The sequence below is a fragment of the Mesocricetus auratus genome, unplaced genomic scaffold (genome assembly GCF_017639785.1).
Source record: "Mesocricetus auratus isolate SY011 unplaced genomic scaffold, BCM_Maur_2.0 Super-Scaffold_100015, whole genome shotgun sequence".
Taxonomy (NCBI): domain Eukaryota; kingdom Metazoa; phylum Chordata; class Mammalia; order Rodentia; family Cricetidae; genus Mesocricetus; species Mesocricetus auratus.
The window spans coordinates 26,630,238-26,648,044 of record NW_024429198.1 but is presented as its reverse complement, the minus strand read 5'-3'; the positions used below and the strand labels follow the sequence as shown (position 1 = coordinate 26,648,044).

Here is a 17,807-nt window from a genome sequence, read left to right as displayed (position 1 = left end):
GGCTTGTGTCTGACTTTGCTTTCTGAATCCTCATGCAAGCTTTTGTTTGTTTGTTTTTCGAGTCAGGGTTTCTGTATTTTTTTGGAGGCTGTCCTGGAACTTGCCTCGCTCTGTAGACCAGGCTGGCCTTGAACTCACAGAGATCCGCCTGCCTCTGCCTCCCGAGTGCTGGGATTAAAGGGGTGCACCACTAATGCCTGACTCTCATGCAAGCTTTAACAAATCATAAATATCACCACATTATCCAACTCAAATGAATCCATAGTAGAGACTACCAAGTTGATTATTTTGCAAAGTAAACATGAGTATCTAATTTAACAGGGTATAAATGCTAACATTGTCATCAGAGAACAGTAGAGACTTCTCTTTGCAGTAACCCCCAACAGTTTGTTCAAGCAGCGTGTTTGAAACTTGCCTTGATTGATAGGTCTTTCTTTTGTAACTATATATGTTCCATGGAATCTTTACCATGTCACTACTTTGTCTATGGTGCCCGGAATCTGAAATCTGAGCTATGGCAGGCATAGTTACTATAGTTTTTTCCAGTAGAGTCATCCAAGCTCCTGGAATATCTCCCCTTGGTGTAGAAGAATCTCTGCCTGTCTGATCTATCAGGCTTTCACCCAGCATCTGGCTCCTGAATCCTTATTGATAAATTAAAAGGACAGACCTTAGTTAAACCAATGTGAAGGCTCAGGCAGCAGCCATGGCTGTAGAGGCAGAGTCGTCAGCTGAGGGAGCAATAACATTAACAGAGACTTCCAGTCTCGACTATGTATACAGCCTTACACTTACTAGCTGCCTTCCTAGCTAACTCGTCCTATACTTACTAGCTAACTCTTACACTTAAATTAAGCCATAGTTCTTATCTATGTTTAACAACATGGCTTGGTACCTTCTCTCAATAGGACATTTTCATCTTTGTTCCTTGTGTTTGCTGGTAACTTCGACTCTTCTCCTTTCCATCATCCTTAGTTTGTCACCCTGCCTATACTTCCTGCCTGGCTACTGGCCAATCCATGTTTTATTATGCCAATTCATGTGACCAGTCTTCACAGTATACAAGAGGATTCCACATTTCCCCCTTTTTGTCTAATTAAAAAGGAAGGTTTTGACGTTAACATAGTAAAATTATAAATTACTAAACAGTTACTAAGTAAGAATTACAGTTTCTGTATCCACTCTTATTTGTAATTGGTAAAATTAGAGAAAATACTCTATTTTCTATCTTCATGAGTCCAAAGTTTTGTACCTTAACTATTACTTATTGTAACTAAGAAAAATTAAACTATAATAACTAGCTAGTCTTGAAGTCTACCAAAGACCCAGAATGAATGAGCAAATGTAACCAAATGTCCTGGACATCAAGATGCTTGGAGAGTCACCCAAAATTGCTCTGCAACACTGGGGCATCCATCTCTGGCCTACAGGCCTAGCATATCTGACAGACTTTCCTGTGAAGCTGGGAATTTTGAGGGACTGTTCTACCTTGTGAAAGTTCAGCAGCCACCTTTCTTGTGTACTGCTGGTCCAGCTCATATAGTAACTGTCATCAATTGAGGCATAGTCGGTTTCTTTGCCCACATCACTAGCTTTTTCCATAAAGAAAACAAACTCCTTACAGAGTTTCTTTTATGCCCACCATCTTCTCTGAAGTAGATTACTGCTGCCAGGAGCATTCATCTTTCACTCTCATGAAAAGCCTTACATTATTAAACATATTAAATTCCATATTCTGTATGTCTGAAGTGTTTGAAGCCCATCTATGTAAATATATCTGTATGACCTTGAAAATATACCTAACAAGTCTAAGTTTGATTATAGATGATTAACTATTAATTTACATTTCTTAATTATACATTACATTTTTAAATGAGTTACATAAATATAATACCTTAAGCAAGTATAGAAATATTTATATAGTATAACAAAATTAACTTTAAATTTGTATCAATAGCCGGGCGTTGGTGGCGCATGCCTTTAATCCCAGCACTCGGGAGGCAGAGACAGGCGGATCTCTGTGAGTTCGAGACCAGCCTGGACTACCAAGCGAGTTCCAGGACAGCCTCCAAAGCCACAGAGAAACCCTGTCTCGAAAAAAAAAAAATTGTATCAGTAAACCAAAATCCATACTAATATAAAATGTTTAAGATTAATAATTGTTTTTTGATTAATATAGATTCAATAATCTACCCCTTTATTCTGTCATTTCTATATCATATCACCCTTAAAGAGATCTCTGACTTTAAATCTTTTGTTTAGCTTTTCTTTTTTGACTATGACCAATATCATTTTGTAACCAATCCCTAAACAAATTCTGATATTCATAATAGATTTTTGGGGAATCTGGGCATGGCTCCCTACACTATTTGCTGTTGTTTGGGGGCACTGGTAATCTTTGGGGGACCTTGAGAAAATTTAGGATTATGGTCAAGTCCTGATTGTAGTATTTTTCAAGTCTGGATCATCTCAGCCAGCAGCCTTGAAGCTGTTCTGGATGTAAAACCCAGAGGAAACTGCAGCAGAGGTGTTCTGAAATGTTGGGTTATCTAGGCCATCTGTTCCCAGCAGAGCTTTTTCAGAGGGTCTTCCTTCATCTAGAATGATTTTTCTTAACCAAGAATGAATCCAGCGCCTTTCATTTCTTTTTAAAATAAAAGTAGAACCTTTTTCCCAAAGTAACATCTTTTGACTTAAATTTTTCACTCAAGATATTTTTAAAATCTATACGTTGATATAATCTAGCTACTTTCATAATCAGATGTCTCTCAGCACTTATTTGCTCATTAACAGTAAAAAACAAAATCTAAAGACATCACAATATACATGTGTATTTTCCTTCGATACATGGCTTACTATTTTTTTTATTAATCTATTTCCCTATTTAAGGGTTTTGTCTACCCTTTTACTTTTCTCTCCTAAGCCTGTGCATATTTTTAAACACACTATAACACATTTAGAGGTTTTGGGGTTTTGGTGGGTTTTGTTTTTTGTTTTTTTCTCTTGTCTGTTTTTTGGTCTGAACCTGTCTATTTCTTATTTCTATCTTTTGCTGACCAGATGAGTATCTAACTGCTACGTGGCATGGCTAAGACCATGCCCCATTCCTTGGTTCTGAGAGCTGGTACCTCCTGGTGGAGGTGGAAGTGGAGGTACCAGCAGGAGCCACATTTACTGCCTCAACTCTGGGAAGTTTCTGGGTCCAAGCTGCCACTGAGTAGTTTGCCACCTGCCACTCATAAGCCCATTTAAGTGATGGTAGCGGGACCTCCTAAAAGAGCCACCAGTGCTGTCGTGATGTGGGAGCTAGTTGGTGGCCCAAGGAAAAGCCTGTGACACTACAGAGGTCATGCACTTCTGTACAGTTAGAATGGACATTCAGAACGGAATCTGAGGCTCTCACATTGGATTTGACACTGTCTGCACCGCATGTATGTTACATGTACTTACACACTATGAAAACTAAAATCCATGACGGTGTTGGAACGTGAAAATCAGTTGTCTTACGTCCTCTTTCACAATCCATGTTCATCACCTAAATCCTTCTCAGCCCTAACATTCAAACTTCATTCTCACTTTTATGCTGTACCCACATACACTAATACATATGTACATGTGTTAGTGTCTAGATTGCACATGAGGAAGAACATGCAGTGTATTTATATGACTGGGTGACCTCAACTGGTAGACATTTGATGTCCATTTGTCTGTAAATTTTGTGATTATACCTTTTTGGAACTAAATAGCTTCCCCTCTATGTATTTGTGTATAATAAACATACATTCAAATTCATCAATGTATTTTCCATTAATATGTTCATGGACACCTACGTCAATTCAGGGTTTTTACAGTTGAGTAATGAAGCAATCAGGTATGTCTGATATGAACCATGTCTTGCTGGCCTCTCTGTGCAGCTAGATTCATATCTCTTCTGCTCTCTCCCCAGAAATTCAACCTGTCTTATCCTGCCTAGCTATATTAAACCAATCAGAAGGTCCCTTGGCAAAGACAGATCTTCACTGTGTACAAAAAGATTACCCCACAAGTACTGCTTCATATTTTTAAAGAACTGGTTCAATGTGATTTTTAACGCTGTAGTAAGAGTAAATCAGAATACGGACCAGAAATGACCTCTGAGCCTAAAGTTCAAGTCTTGATTGACATTCACAATCTCATGTTGTGGATCTGGAGGTGAACGCCATTGCTGTTTAAAACAAAAACATTGTTAAGAAACCACATTGCCAGACGGTGTTGGCACACGCCTTTAATCCCAGCACTCGGGAGGCAGAGGCTGGTGGATCTCTTGAGTTGAGGCCAGCCAGAGTTCCAGGACAGCTTCCAAAGCCACAGAGACACCCTGTCTCGGAAAAACAAAAAAGAAACCACATTTTTATATAATGTTAAGTCTCCATACCTTCTTAATGTTTTCTAAGAGTGATGTACCTTACAAAACAAGTTTCACCTATGCTGAACTTGTGACCCCATAGTGTATGCGCCTTTGCCTTAGAAAAACATTTCCTTAGGAAAATATTTTTCCTTGATAGCTTGATTCCCTCGCTATACTTGATGTATTACTGAACGTTTTTTCCTTTTTCTTAAATTTCCGCCTTTATAACGGCCATTTGACAGCTGTTTTTTATTAACCCCAATCCTTGCCCCCTACAAAAGGCAATGAGGAGCGCTCTCTGAAAGACTTTGGAAGAGAAAGCCAACCGGCCACTTCCTGGTGATCCTGTAAAATGAAGCTTGCTTTAATCAGACATTCGTGTAATTGGTTTTTCTCAGGCCAACAGCTGTCCACCAGACTCCGTTTCTTCCTCCCATCCTCCACTGCGGGCAGCCACGTACAAGCCCAGGAAGAGCAAATATCACCTCGCAGGGATCCTTCGCTCAGACTTCTGGGAAGTGTAGTGCCTGCGACTGTGACGTCACAGGGACTCGTTGAGGAAAGCTTTTTCAGGCTTTGGTCTCCACAACTGTCTTCCTTGGGCGCGAGTCCTGCCCTGCTTATCTCTGACTTGGAGGTTGGTCCAGGGTGCAGCGCAGCCTGAGGCTCTGTGCGGGTTCCGTCTTGAAGGGAGCGGACCTGGGCTGGGTGCGAGGGCGGAGAAGCTGCCTTGGAGGTGCTGTGCTGAACTGGCTGGGACACGGGAGGTTGCAGGTCAGGGCTGGGAGAGGGCGATGGGACTGTGCCCTGAGAGATGGTTTCCTTAGGACGGGCAGCCCGAGTCCGCCTTGGGCTTCTGGGACAGGAGAGCTGCCGGGGAGCGCGGAGTAGATGATAGCACAAGGTCCAGGACTGCAAGCTAACGATGGTCAGCTGAGGTGACCAGGACTGCACAACACTCCTTAGATCAACAATTCCACTAATTCGGGAAAACTATCACTGTTTTCCACAGTGATTCTTCAAGTTCAAGGTACCTCTAGAAAACAAACATTCACTCTAACATTTATACCGGATGCAATGAAAAACATTCATTCTATTATTCACTCCAGACACAGTGGAAACTATTCATCCTAATATCCACCCCAAATACAGCGACTCTGCTAAACTCCTGCGACTTTTAATGTTTTCTCCTTCAAGTGGAACTCAGAAGCTAGACATTGTAAATTCCTTTCTGTACTGTAGTGGTCCTGTGTGAAAACATTTAAGGATCTTATTGTCGGCAGTCACCAATTACAACATCTTTTCTTATAAACAGCGTCCTGGAATTCCCAGTGAAAGAGCACATAAACAATATTGTTCCCTTTTTGTACGAACAGGTCTTGCTGTCCCTAAGCCACACGTGGTGACATTTCTGCAGCAAACACAAGGACCATGGGATGTGACGATACAAGCAACAGACACTGTGCACCCAGGTGAGTAGGAATGAGGGGCTCAGGGGCAGAAAGGCAGGCTTTCCTGTGTGCACTGAAAGAAGGTGGTGTTGTGGAAATCATTCCTTAGGTCTCCCCATCATGTCTTTGTCATCAAAGACATGCTGATTTTCCAAACTTCCTCCAGTGTATATATGTCCACTGGCTTCCAGGTGGGTAATGGGAGCTGGACTGAGGAGCTGGTTCTAGATGCCTCTGGAAGGTGACTCAGAATGAGTGCTCTGGGAAACCTTTCATAGTCCACCTCACCTCCTCAGGCCGTATGGCTTTCTTGACTGATGTGGTGTGAACACACGTGGCACTTGTGACTTAGTTTAAACAGTGCCCTGAGTTCTCCCTGCTGTGCCCACTGGCCCTGTGGCAGAGCCTCTGTCATGTGTTATCGACCACTTTGCTGAGGACTGCTTACATAACCAGGCATTGATAGCTCAGCTCTCAAATTAGCTTTGCTAAGAGGAAGAAAATCAAAGCCAGGGACAGGGCATGGCCGTTTGAACTAGAGTGTAGCTCCCATACCAGTTGGGTGGCAGACATAGGTACAAGGCTCCCCTTGTATTCTCAACTATCAGTTCAGGAGACATGGACTGCTGAGAAATTGCAATGAGTGTCTCCATTGACACATGCAGAGTGTGGTGAAAAAAATCTAAGATTCTCCTCAGCATGAGGGAATCCACCCCCTGTCTGGTGGGACATGAGCTGTGATCCATCTTCCCTACAGATAAGGAGTAGGATTTCCTGGTCTGGTTTCCAGGCCAGAGAGAGACAAGAACGCAGACACTGACAACTCTTATTCCCCATTCATCCTTATGCTGTGTTGACACTAGAATGTCATTTAGTCTGATAGGTCCATGTCCTAGCTGGGGGTAACTATAGTAATTGATCCTGGGTGTGTCCTGCCATGCAAGTGTAGTGTAGATTTAACCCTTTTTACGCAAGCAATTTATTTCAATAAACAGGTTTTTTTAAGTACACCTGATTTTGAATATTATTCCATATTAAGCAATTTTTTGAGTTGTCTGCTTTGTTTGATAACATGTACAAAGGACATGTTTTTCTCTCCCTCTAATACTGTCTACGTACATGTATTACATTTGTATTTATCATGACTATAAACACAATTTTGTGAAGACTAAATGTATTTAATCTCTTAGTAGATGACTCAATAACTATTATGTGTTAAGTGTCTTTGTTCTAACATCTTACAATAAAGTAGTGACTCTCATAAGATTAGGCTTTAAATGGAAATAATTTATCTCTGCTAAAAATGTCAACCTCAGAAACAACAATTGTTGAATTGAAGCTGTGTTATACTAAAACAAACTTTAAACATAAATACAGCCCATGGGGAACTAGGAACTTGACTCTCCTCAGTCCTTTATACTGTACCTTAATAAAACCTAAAATCAGTCCTACTGACTTTCTACACTAAGTAGCTCATTTCCTCAGAAAGAATACAGTCAGAGGAGAGAATAATAAGGCTGTCCTTTTTAAGGAACACCAACAAGAATAAAAAGATGTATAATGAATTGTTCTTGTCATGACTCAGTTTCTCCAAATGACTACAGTTTAACAAAGTTAGCAAACACATAAGTGACTACATAGAATTCTTTAATCAGTGTTTTTAAAAACATGAATAAAACTGTATAACCTTAAGGACATTAGTATATCTTGATAATCAAGTGTATTATTTTTAAGTCTCCTCTTCCTTAATGTCTGTATTATATAGATAGACCTAATATGACTTGGCTTTAAGCCTTAAAGGTTATGCCCTTTCTTTATATAATCTATCTTAAATAGTTTAACCCATTTATTAGAGATATAACCTCAACTGTATCTTTTGTATCTTTTTAAATGATTTCACTGATTCATACAAAGAAAAGTGACATGTCAGCAAGAGGTTTAGAGATGTAAGTAGACTTGGACTAGAACAGGTTTTGTAATCACTGAGAGAGGATATAGAGAACAGAATTCCAATCAGAAACTGACTACAGAATCAACTGAGACACCTCTCCCTTTGGCCTGGGCATCTGATGCTTTACGTATACCCCCTTGATCAAGTTTTTACAAATGAGACATTCTGTATTTAACAAGTACATTTACCATTTGATTTAGGAAAATATACCTAAGAAAAGGCTGTTAGACAGTATCTGTTTTCATGTGGCCCTTAGTCAGTACATGTAACAGCTTTATGTGTAACAATACATGTAGCAGTACATATAACACACTGCAGATCCATCCAGCAACCTAATTTTAGTTTTTCTGGCCTGTACATCCAAGTGTCTCCAGGAAACCTTGAAACCTCGTGCACCTAGCTGGGAGGCTGAGAGTGGATCCTCAGGTGAGGGTTCAGGGACCTTGTCTATATCCTCCATTTTTGAAGGAATATTAACATTTAACAAGTCCAGCTGTGATTACTTTTAGTAGGCACAGCTAGAGTTACGATGATGGTAGTTGTTCAGCTTAGAAGATACTGTACAATATCAGTTAAATAAAATAAGGGTGAACCCAAAACTACACAGTGAGGGTAATGTGACACATTAATATTACCTGGGCACATCCTGTTAAACCATTATGCCGTGAAAGTTATAGTAAACATAAGATGGACTTTATGATTTAGATAGTATGCAGACTTACCATGTCATCATTAAAGCAATGTTAACAGCATCTAACAGAATTTGGCTGACTGTGATTTTAGAGTATTGATGGCTTCTAGACAGTGTCTCTTTTATCCTTTTCAATATTGAGCATCCCGTTAGTTATTTTTATTCCGCACTTGTTTCTACCATGACATAATTAACAGTAGCCTCTTTTGGAAATAGTTCACCTGTTAGGTGTTCTCAAGTGCACAGTATCTTTTCCCAAGTTGACCTATTGTTTTCCTTCTGCCTGTCACAGAGTTAGGGAGCCAGCCTGACCCAGGATAAGGGCACTAAGGAGACTTTAAGAGAAATGTACTTGGGTTTGAAAGTGGGCAGGGAATATCCTTTTTCTAGAGCCAGCTTTTCAGTGAGCTAAAACAGCATAGGATGACTTATAAAAAACATTGTCTATATTCAAATGGCATTTGTGTCTCAATAAGACTGAACATAGTAATTTAAATATCCATAACTATAGTATGTGTCTGCAGATGTTAGGCAGACAACCTGAATAGTTCTCTATGTGTTTTACCTCTTATAAAGATTTCTGTGTTTAGGATAATATACTGATTCTTATGAAACAGGGACATACTGACTTCTCTGTGGATCAACCTCTAAACTTTAAATATAGAGGTACCTGCAACCTAGAGACATTTAAACAGACAACCATAAAACTAGACATCGAAGGAACTCAGAAAGTTCTAGAAGTGAAAGCAAGGGTATCTGGGCTTGGTGGAACAGAGAGGAAGGCTGTGCTCAGCCACAGGTCAAAGGAGTCCCAAGAACAGACAGGATGTCTTATCTCAGAGGAAGCAGGATTGCAGACCCAGTAGAAAAGACCCAACTTGTCCTTTATCTCCCGTCTTTATGCACAAGCAATGCAAGTAAAGGGCTTGAACACATAGAAAGACTGGCTCCAACATCTTGTCCTCACACTGAGCTAGAGTCCTAGACCTGTAAGCTGTCTAAGCTTCTTGGATGTATGGGGGCACCACTTCTGCCCACTCTGCATGCTCTGATGTGGTGTCTACCAAGTAACCTGTGTTCTGCAAAAGAAAGCACTGTCCCTATATGGGCCTTATTGCACATGAATGAACCAGTGAGATCATGTAGCTCAGTCCCCACCAGCTAGAGTATGCCTTTGAGAGATTGCGGCTGAGAGTTGACTAGGCTTGGTTTTTTGACAAGACCTTAATGGGGAGCTCAGTGTCAGGTATGAGCAACTTGAAGAAGAATTGTTTCCCAGACCCACTAATACAGCCTCAGAATGGATGTTGGCACCACTCATGGAGCACAGGCAGGGGGACAGAGGAATCCTGCAGCTTCCAGGAGCCTTGAATCAAAGTGAGCTCAGAGCATGGCTGACTCTCTGTTCCACAAGGGGTCAGGGAAAGTGATAAAATTTAAGGCACAGAACCATAGCTGAGACAGCATAAAGTACATATGGACAGTGTAAGATTATAAAGTATTTGTGAATTTCTACTTCATGGATAGACACCAGTCTCCTGTTTGCGTGCCTTGTGCATTGTCTCTCTCTATGTAGGGCCCAATAACTGTTTACTCTTGTAAATAAATAAATCTTAGAAATACACAATTTTATTGCCTAGGCATGGTGACCTACTCCACTATCCCAGTACTTGGGAGGCAGAGAAAAGTGGATCTCTGATGTTGAGGCTAGCTTGGTCTATATAACGAGTTCCAGGATAACAAGAACACAGAGAAACTTATATGAAATAAGTCATGTTTTCATCTATTCATTGACAAATATGTTATCTCAGCAAAATAAGTGTAATTCACAGATGAACCTGAAGGCGTGTTGGGGAAGTCCTGTGTATATGTCAATAAAGCACTGCTGGCCAGTAGGGAATCAAGATAGATAGGACTACGAGTCCAGGAGGACTCTGGGAAGGAGAAACACAAAGAGTCAAGATGTAACGCCATGGGGTAGGAAGCCCAGAAACTTCTCCGGTAAGAGATATACTTAGATAGCAATTATGGGGTAATTACTTAGGTCAGAGCTAGCCAGTAAGAAACAAGCAAGGCCAACAGCTTCATAATTAATAGCCTCCTGTGTGTTTATTTGGGACTGATGCGGCTCTGGAACCAGGCTGGCAAGAAGGTTTTCCTTTACAATGGCATGTTTTTGTTTTGTTTGTTTTTTACCATGACTCACTATGTTTCAGGTATATATTTTCTTGTCATCCAAATAAAACACTGCCCTGAGTTTTTGAGCTGTATTGTTTAATCTTGTTGTGAACCATCTACTTCTTGTGCAGGAAGCATGTCCTTTGTAGCTTCCAAAATAAAACTATGTGTAGGATAAAAATTTTGTATTTTGATAATGATTCAGAATCACACAGTCACCATTACGTTTCTCTTTTCCAGGCCTGGCTACTGTATAATCTCATGGTGTCTTGATATATAATATCTCTAGAGTTTAATGAGCTTATTTCTCTTAAATGTTCTTAAAACTTAGCTTTTAAACTTTGAATAATATGCCATTATGTCTATGTTCTATTTGGTTGTGCCTTTATTCTAGTAGGAGTATAGATTATTCCTAGCTACAATGTTTTATCATCCATGCTCAGTGCCTGGAAATATATTGTAGTTTCCTATTGATGGTTAAATATGTATGAGTGAATCTCTCCATATAAAAGTAATCATTATAAGTATAAAGAATATTTCTTAGCTTTTGTTCATATCTCAGCTTTTGCTCAACAGGAACAACACCCAATGATTATAACGTTTACAACAAGACCATTGATTATAACTCAGTACATATTCAATACCAGAGAATTCATACAAGGGAGAAACCCTACAAGTGCAAAGAATGTGGTAAGGCCCTTAGTTCTAGTTTTATAACACTTTCTATATACCAGAGACTTCACACTGGAGAAAAACCCTACACATGTAAAGAATGTCATAAAGGCTGGGCGGTGGTGGCGCACGCCTTTAATCCCAGCACTCAGGAGGCAGAGGCAGGTGGATCTCTGTGAGTTCGAGGCCAGGCTAGACCGACAGCCTCCAAAACAAACAATACAGAGAAACCCTGTCTCGCAAAACCAAAAAAAAAAAAAATGTCATAAGGCCTTTCATACGCTCTCAACACTTTTTATACACCAGAAAATGCATACTGCTGAAAAAACCTACAAGTGTGAAGATTGTGGGAAAAGGTTTTCTTGTTCTCTACGCCTTCAGGTACATCAAACAGTTCATACTGGAGAGAAATCATACAGGTGTGAAGAGTGTAACAAAGCCTTTCATTATCACTCATCCCTTAGGAGACACATGAGAATTCATGTTGCAGAGAAATCGTATCAGTGTGAACTGAGTGCAAAAGAATTTACTAAGCCTGCTCTTCTCCTTGGGAACAAGGCGGCTAATCCTGCAAAGAAAGCCTACAAGTGTGAGGAGTGTGGCAAATGTCTTTGCACATCTTCATCCCTTAGACGACATCAAACCATCCATTCTGAAGACAATCCCTACAAGTGTGCAGAGTGTGGCAAAAGATTTTCCTACTTTGCACACCAACAACATCAGACAGTCCATACTGGAGAGAAACCATACAAGTGTGAGGAGTGTGGCAAATGTTTTTCCTCATCTTCATCCCTTAGACGACATCAGTCAATCCATTTGGAAGACAGCCCCTATAAATATGTAGAATGTGGCAAACGGTGTTCCTGTTCTCGGAGTCTTCGGGGACATCAAGCAATTCATACTGGAGAAAAATCATACAAGTGTGAAGAATGTCATGAAGCCCTTCATAATAGCTCATCCCTTTGGAGACACAAGAGTTCATACTTCAGAGAAATCCTAACTGTGAAGTGTGTGCAAATGTTTTTCTTTATATTCGTGCCTTAGACAATGTCAAACACTCCATGCGTAAGACAGTTCCTCCGCCGGGCGGTGGTGGCACACGCCTTTAATCCCAGCACTCGGGAGGCAGAGGCAGGTGGATCTCTGTGAGTTCGAGGCCAGGCTGGACCAACAGCCTCCAAAACAATACAGAGAAACCCTGTCTCGTAAAAACCAAAACAATAAACCAAAACAAACAAACAAAAAAAAAACAAGACAGTTCCTGCACATGTGCAGTGTGGAAAAGTTTTCATACATTGAAAAACTTCAGGATCATCAGACAGTCCATGCTGTAGAAAAACCAAGTGTGAAGAGTTGGCAAATGTTTTCGCTCTTCGCTCATCTTCATCCCTTAGACAATGTGAGAGAGAGAGAGAGAGAGAGAGAGAGAGAGAGAGAGAGAGAGAGAGAGAGAGAGAGAGAGAGAGAGAGAGAGAGAGAGAGAGAGTGTGAAGTTCCTGAAAGTGTGGGCAATGTGGTAAAGACTGTTAATCTTTATAACTGTATTGGACACATGATTATTCATGTTGGGGAGAAATCCCACAAATGTCTTAAAAAGTTTACACTTCCTCAGCCCTTAAAAAACACATCATATGAACCATTCTGACTACAAACTCCATAAGTGCTGGAAGAAAGAAGGACGGAGAGAGGAGAGTGAGGAGGAGATGCCAGCCAGCTGACCCGGAAGCAGGCTATAGAGAAAATGAGATAGAAAACCATGAGCCCCGTGAGAAAGCACAGATAAATATGGGTCAATTCAAATGTAAGAGTACTAGGAGACTAACTCCTAATTCCTAACAGGTTCAATGACCTGGGACAGAAGTCAGCATAACGACGAAACTCTGATGACCTGGGACAGAAGTCAGCATAATGACGAAACTCTGATGACCTGTTTCAAGCAAGTGGCCTTTGATAGCCTGAGCCATTTTTATTTATACAGTTTGAATAGTTTGCATGAACAGTTTTACAATCATGTTTCCTTGAGTTTGTAGTAATAATTACAATAATTGCCAGTTTGTTCCCATACTTCATTCCCTTTCTGTCCCCCAACTTCCCCACTGGTAATCATTATCTATTTGATTCGTAGCTTCAAAAGCATAAACATTATAGCAAGCAGCAAAGGAAGTTTTCTAACTAGGCACACCTACTGGTCGAACAGTATGTCTCATTGGCAGCATTTGTTGTTATAGCATCATGCAAAGTGAAAGAAAAATTTTCCTCTAAGGGCTAGTGTTTACCTCTAATCAACTCTAAACTCTCACAATCAACTCATCAGCCAAGGCTGAATCAATTCATTCTCAATTCGGCACTACAATACCTCCTATAGGTACTATTCTAGATCTTCTTCTTATCTTGTAAACTACATAACTAAAAAGCTTACTCTTAATAGTTGGCACTGCTTATCCTTTATTTTCATGTCCTTCTGCTCTCAGCTTCCTACAGTATTGGCTGTTAAAAATGAGGGCATTGTGGGTTTCTATGATTCTCTTCATTCTCTCTTCCTAGACTGTTCCCATTAGCCCCATATCATTTATTCAGTAGCATTCTCTCCAGAATATGCAAATTTGTAGTATTGTCCCAAACTTCTGTGACTCTTTCAGGCAAATCACAAGGTGCATTGGAATGGCAACATCCTGTTCTTGAGAAGCCTGAATCATGTTCACACCTGAAACATCAAAGGCTTTAGGAGCTAAATCAGATCTACTGTATATTTTTAAGAATATCCCTTCTGGCTTACCCAGAGGAGAGTCATCAGAGGGATATTTTCCTTTTGTAAATATCCATTTCATCTGTAGCTCTACGAAACTGAAACTAGAGGCAGCCAGCAATAATTTGTATAAGGAAAGTAAGAGGAGCAGGTAGCACATAGGTTCCTGGGATCATGCCCAGAATTATGCAGTGAACTACCCACCGGCCTTGCCAAAAATGGGTCAGATTCTCCAGGGCCTTGCCACAAGAAGAATTTGTTCATGCTATTCTCAGGTCCCCTAAGAAATAACATGGCTCACAGCATCTCCCCTTTTTGGTTTTTTTTTTTTTTTTTTTTTTTGGTTTTTCGAGACAGGGTTTCTCTGTGGCTTTGGAGGCTGTCCTGGAACTAGCTCTTGTAGACCAGGCTGGTCTCGAACTCACAAAGATCCGACTGTCTCTGCCTCCCGAGTGCTGCCCTTTTTGGTTTTTAATTGAAACTCATGAACATCATGAAGGACTATGAGAAGGACAAGTCTTAATTTTTTGTAGAGAACTGGAAAAAGATTAAAATTAAAAATAAACCAAGAGAAACAACCAAATTAATGATAAATGTCCAAAAAATTTATAGTTATAAAAGAGGTAATTGGATTTAAAAAAATGAGATTTTTATCTTCTCTGCAGAGGATAACCGAAGAGATGCATGAGAAAAAGTTGCAGTTAGTTCATGGAGAGAATGAATATTCATATCTTACATTAGAACTGTTCTATATACCTCTAATATGAGCCTGAATTTGTTCTCATGAATAATCAGAACCATGGTGTAACAAATTCATTTATAATTTGTATAACAAACAGCAGTAAGTCTAACTTCAATATTTTGAATCTGTGTACCTATATATAAAACTGCTTCCTCAAATGCATTAGCCCTATTAACAAGGTCCTTATCAACAGGTTCTTGAGTAAAGAAACATTTTTAGACAATGTATTTATGTTGTACAAGAGCCACAGTAGAGGCAGTTATAGTTCCGATGATAGAAATAAAGGCAGTAATATCCAATATCAGGGTTTCAATAAAGCATTTAGCAGATTAGCAATAGTTTACATAGCATAAATACTCAGATCATCATACCAAGGTCAATAGGTTAACAGGAAGAAGAACACAGGGAGGTTGATGAACAACTACAAAAGAACCTGGGGACACATAGTTAGATTGGTACAATTGGTAATCAAGCAGTTAAGAAAAAAAAATGGTAAGTAGTGTCATTTTTTGAAACTGAAGTGAGCCATGAAAACCCTCAACAAGGATCGCAAAAGGTGGAGTAATATAGGCTTGTAAGCCAGAATAAACAGGAACTTTCTGAAGGTCTTTTAATAGAGTAAAATTAGTAGCTGCAAAGAGTTTATATGAATGTCTTTAAAGAAAGAAGCAGCATGAGGGTTTACAAAAAATGTAAATGGCACAAGGGGGGGGTACTTATCCACAGAAATTGGTTTGAAAATAGATCATCACACCAAGAAAAAGGGACTTGAAATAAAATAACTTCTATAAAAGAGTAGGTAGTTCAGTGTGCCTTTGAACGACCACTAGTCCCAAATATTTTACATTGGTATGAATTTTTGTACATTGACACAAATTTAAGGTTATTTTTGTTATAATATATATATATTTCTATTCTTGCTGTGATACTGTACCCATGCACCTCATTTAAAATGGAATGTAAAGTTTTAGTTCTTGAAAGCTATTTAAGGTAATAAAGAAATACAGTTTAATAGTCAATCATCTGTAACAATCAAACTTATAGTCATGTTGGGTATTTTTTCAAGATCATACAAAAGATTTATTTTAGCTAGATCTGTGATCTCCAAACACTTCAGGACCTACAAAATATGGCATTTAAGATATCTTTAGTAACATAAGGCTTTTTATAACAATGAGACATATCTGCTCCTGGTAGTACCAATTTACTTTAACAAAGTGTTATGGGCAACAAAGAACCCACATACAAAGTTTGCTTTCTTTGTGGCAAAAACTAGCCAATGACAAAGAAACTGCCCTTGTTTCGACTGCTGACAGTATACTGTCCAAATTGGGCAAGCAGAACAGAAAGGAAAGTGTCTGCCGAAATTTGCCAAGACAACATAGCACAGTCCTTCAAGATTCCTGCTGAATCTTGTCGATATTCTGTTATATTCTAGGCCTGTAGGTGAAATATGGATGCCCCAATGTTACAGTTCCTTGTTACCAAATTCAACAAATGCAGATAGACTGGACATTGTTAATGTAATTCTTACCTGATAATTGTTCTTATTGTATATAGTTTTTTTGTTAGAGTTAAAACTTTTCTTTTTATTTGGACAAACAAAGGGTAAATATGGAATATTTCGTTACAGTGAGTGAAGATGTGTCACTGAGATTGGTTTAATACATAGCTAAACAGTCAATAGCTTGGCAGGAGGTATAGGAGGTAACTGGAGGCTAAATAAAGGTTCATCAAAGTGTTGTGACCACTCACGGACTGGTGTTTGCAGGGCTGTGATCTGAACCAGCTGAACAGTTCCGGGTCTGTTCCTGAGTCAGGGAGTGTGGATGAGGAAAGGTTATTTATAGGCGTTAAAGGAAAGAAAGAGACATAAGATCATATCAGGAGGGCAGAATCAGTTAATACTGAATGTGATGAGTTTATGTATCATCTTAAGTACCCAACCAAAAGTGGGGACAATGGCAGAAGCCTTCTGTTATCATGTATAAAGAGCAAATAGCCATTCCCCACCAAGGCCAGGGCATCCTGTAGCCATTAAGTTAGTATTTCAAAGACAATAGGAGTCGAGGCTCTCTGAACTCATGACAGGATGGAATAGACTTCTAATATACTGGGGCTGGCAGTGACCACATGATTACAAGTATCTGAGACAAGTAATTGCATACTGGGAATTTTTTTCTTTTTAGCAAGAGAAGCTGCTAGCAGGATAACATGATAGATAGTTTCAAGAGAGTGTCAAGTGTGCTAAAACTGAAAGGCAGCTGGAGAAATATTTCGTAATTGGAACAGTTTGGGTTCCATCTGAACCTGAGAGATAATAGTAAGAGAAGAGGCAGCGCATTCTGAGTGAGCATAGCACTGAGACATCGAGAGCCACCCTGTACACTGGGAGTTAGGACAAGTTAATGAACACTTGGACTTCCCCTACACCCACTAGGTTACCTTACACATTGAAGAGGCATGACTGTCATGTGAGCCATTTATGCCCCTAAATTTTTAAAAGGGCGGTCTCTCACGTTTGGCTAAGGAAACGATTGTTTTGTCTTAAAGCAGATGCTGACACGATGGTACAGGACTATATGTCAAGTTACAGCCTCGTGTGCAACAGTGATACATACACAGATACCCAAATTGAGAGAATTTCACCAAGAAATGACTGATATGGCAGAAAGTGGGAAACAATAATGAGGCTACTGAACAATGTATTTCTAAGTAACAGGATAAACAATGTAGAGATTGCACAAAGAAATTAAAACTGCAAACAAGATGACCAGAGACAGGGGCTGATAGCTAAGTGGAATTGGAACTTCACCATATACTCATGGCAGAAGTATGGAAAACTCTACACTGGGGCTTTCTATGCTTCAGTCCTGAGTCTGTGATCCAGGATGTGTCCCTTCACTTGGGAGGTGAGCATGAGTTCCTAGCCCTGCTGGTGGTGAATGTGGACCTGAGTTTGTGAAGAACCACGGAGACACTGGTAAAA

The 17,807-nt window shown here is 39.8% G+C and overlaps 1 protein-coding gene across 4 annotated transcripts; it reads left to right on the top strand.

The window, feature by feature from the left end:
- Nucleotides 1-4,892: 4,892 nt before the first annotated feature.
- On the top strand, nt 4,893-13,161 carry LOC121144288 (zinc finger protein 708-like). 4 transcript variants are annotated; one of them, XM_040757717.1, is made up of 3 exons: nt 4,893-5,024; nt 5,764-5,859; nt 11,795-13,161. In XM_040757717.1, exons 2-3 carry the CDS (start codon nt 5,819-5,821, stop codon nt 12,372-12,374), a joined length of 621 nt encoding a protein of 206 aa, XP_040613651.1. In that variant the 5' UTR covers nt 4,893-5,024; nt 5,764-5,818; the 3' UTR covers nt 12,375-13,161. The 4 variants fall into 4 exon arrangements, with proteins under 4 accessions (XP_040613651.1, XP_040613653.1, XP_040613654.1 ...); XM_040757719.1 differs by having other exon boundaries at nt 4,991-5,123; XM_040757720.1 differs by lacking the exon at nt 4,893-5,024 and adding an exon at nt 5,064-5,161.
- The last annotated feature ends 4,646 nt before the right edge of the window (nt 13,162-17,807 follow it).

What these genes read in the sequence shown, in the direction of transcription:
- LOC121144288 (XM_040757717.1), top strand. Translation starts at nt 5,819, where the DNA reads ATGGGATGTGACGATACAAGCAACAGACACTGTGCACCCAG. An exon ending in AACAGACACTGTGCACCCAG is followed by an intron (nt 5,860 to 11,794) that starts GTGAGTAGGAAT and finishes CTCATCCCTTAG; the next exon opens with GAGACACATGAGAATTCATG.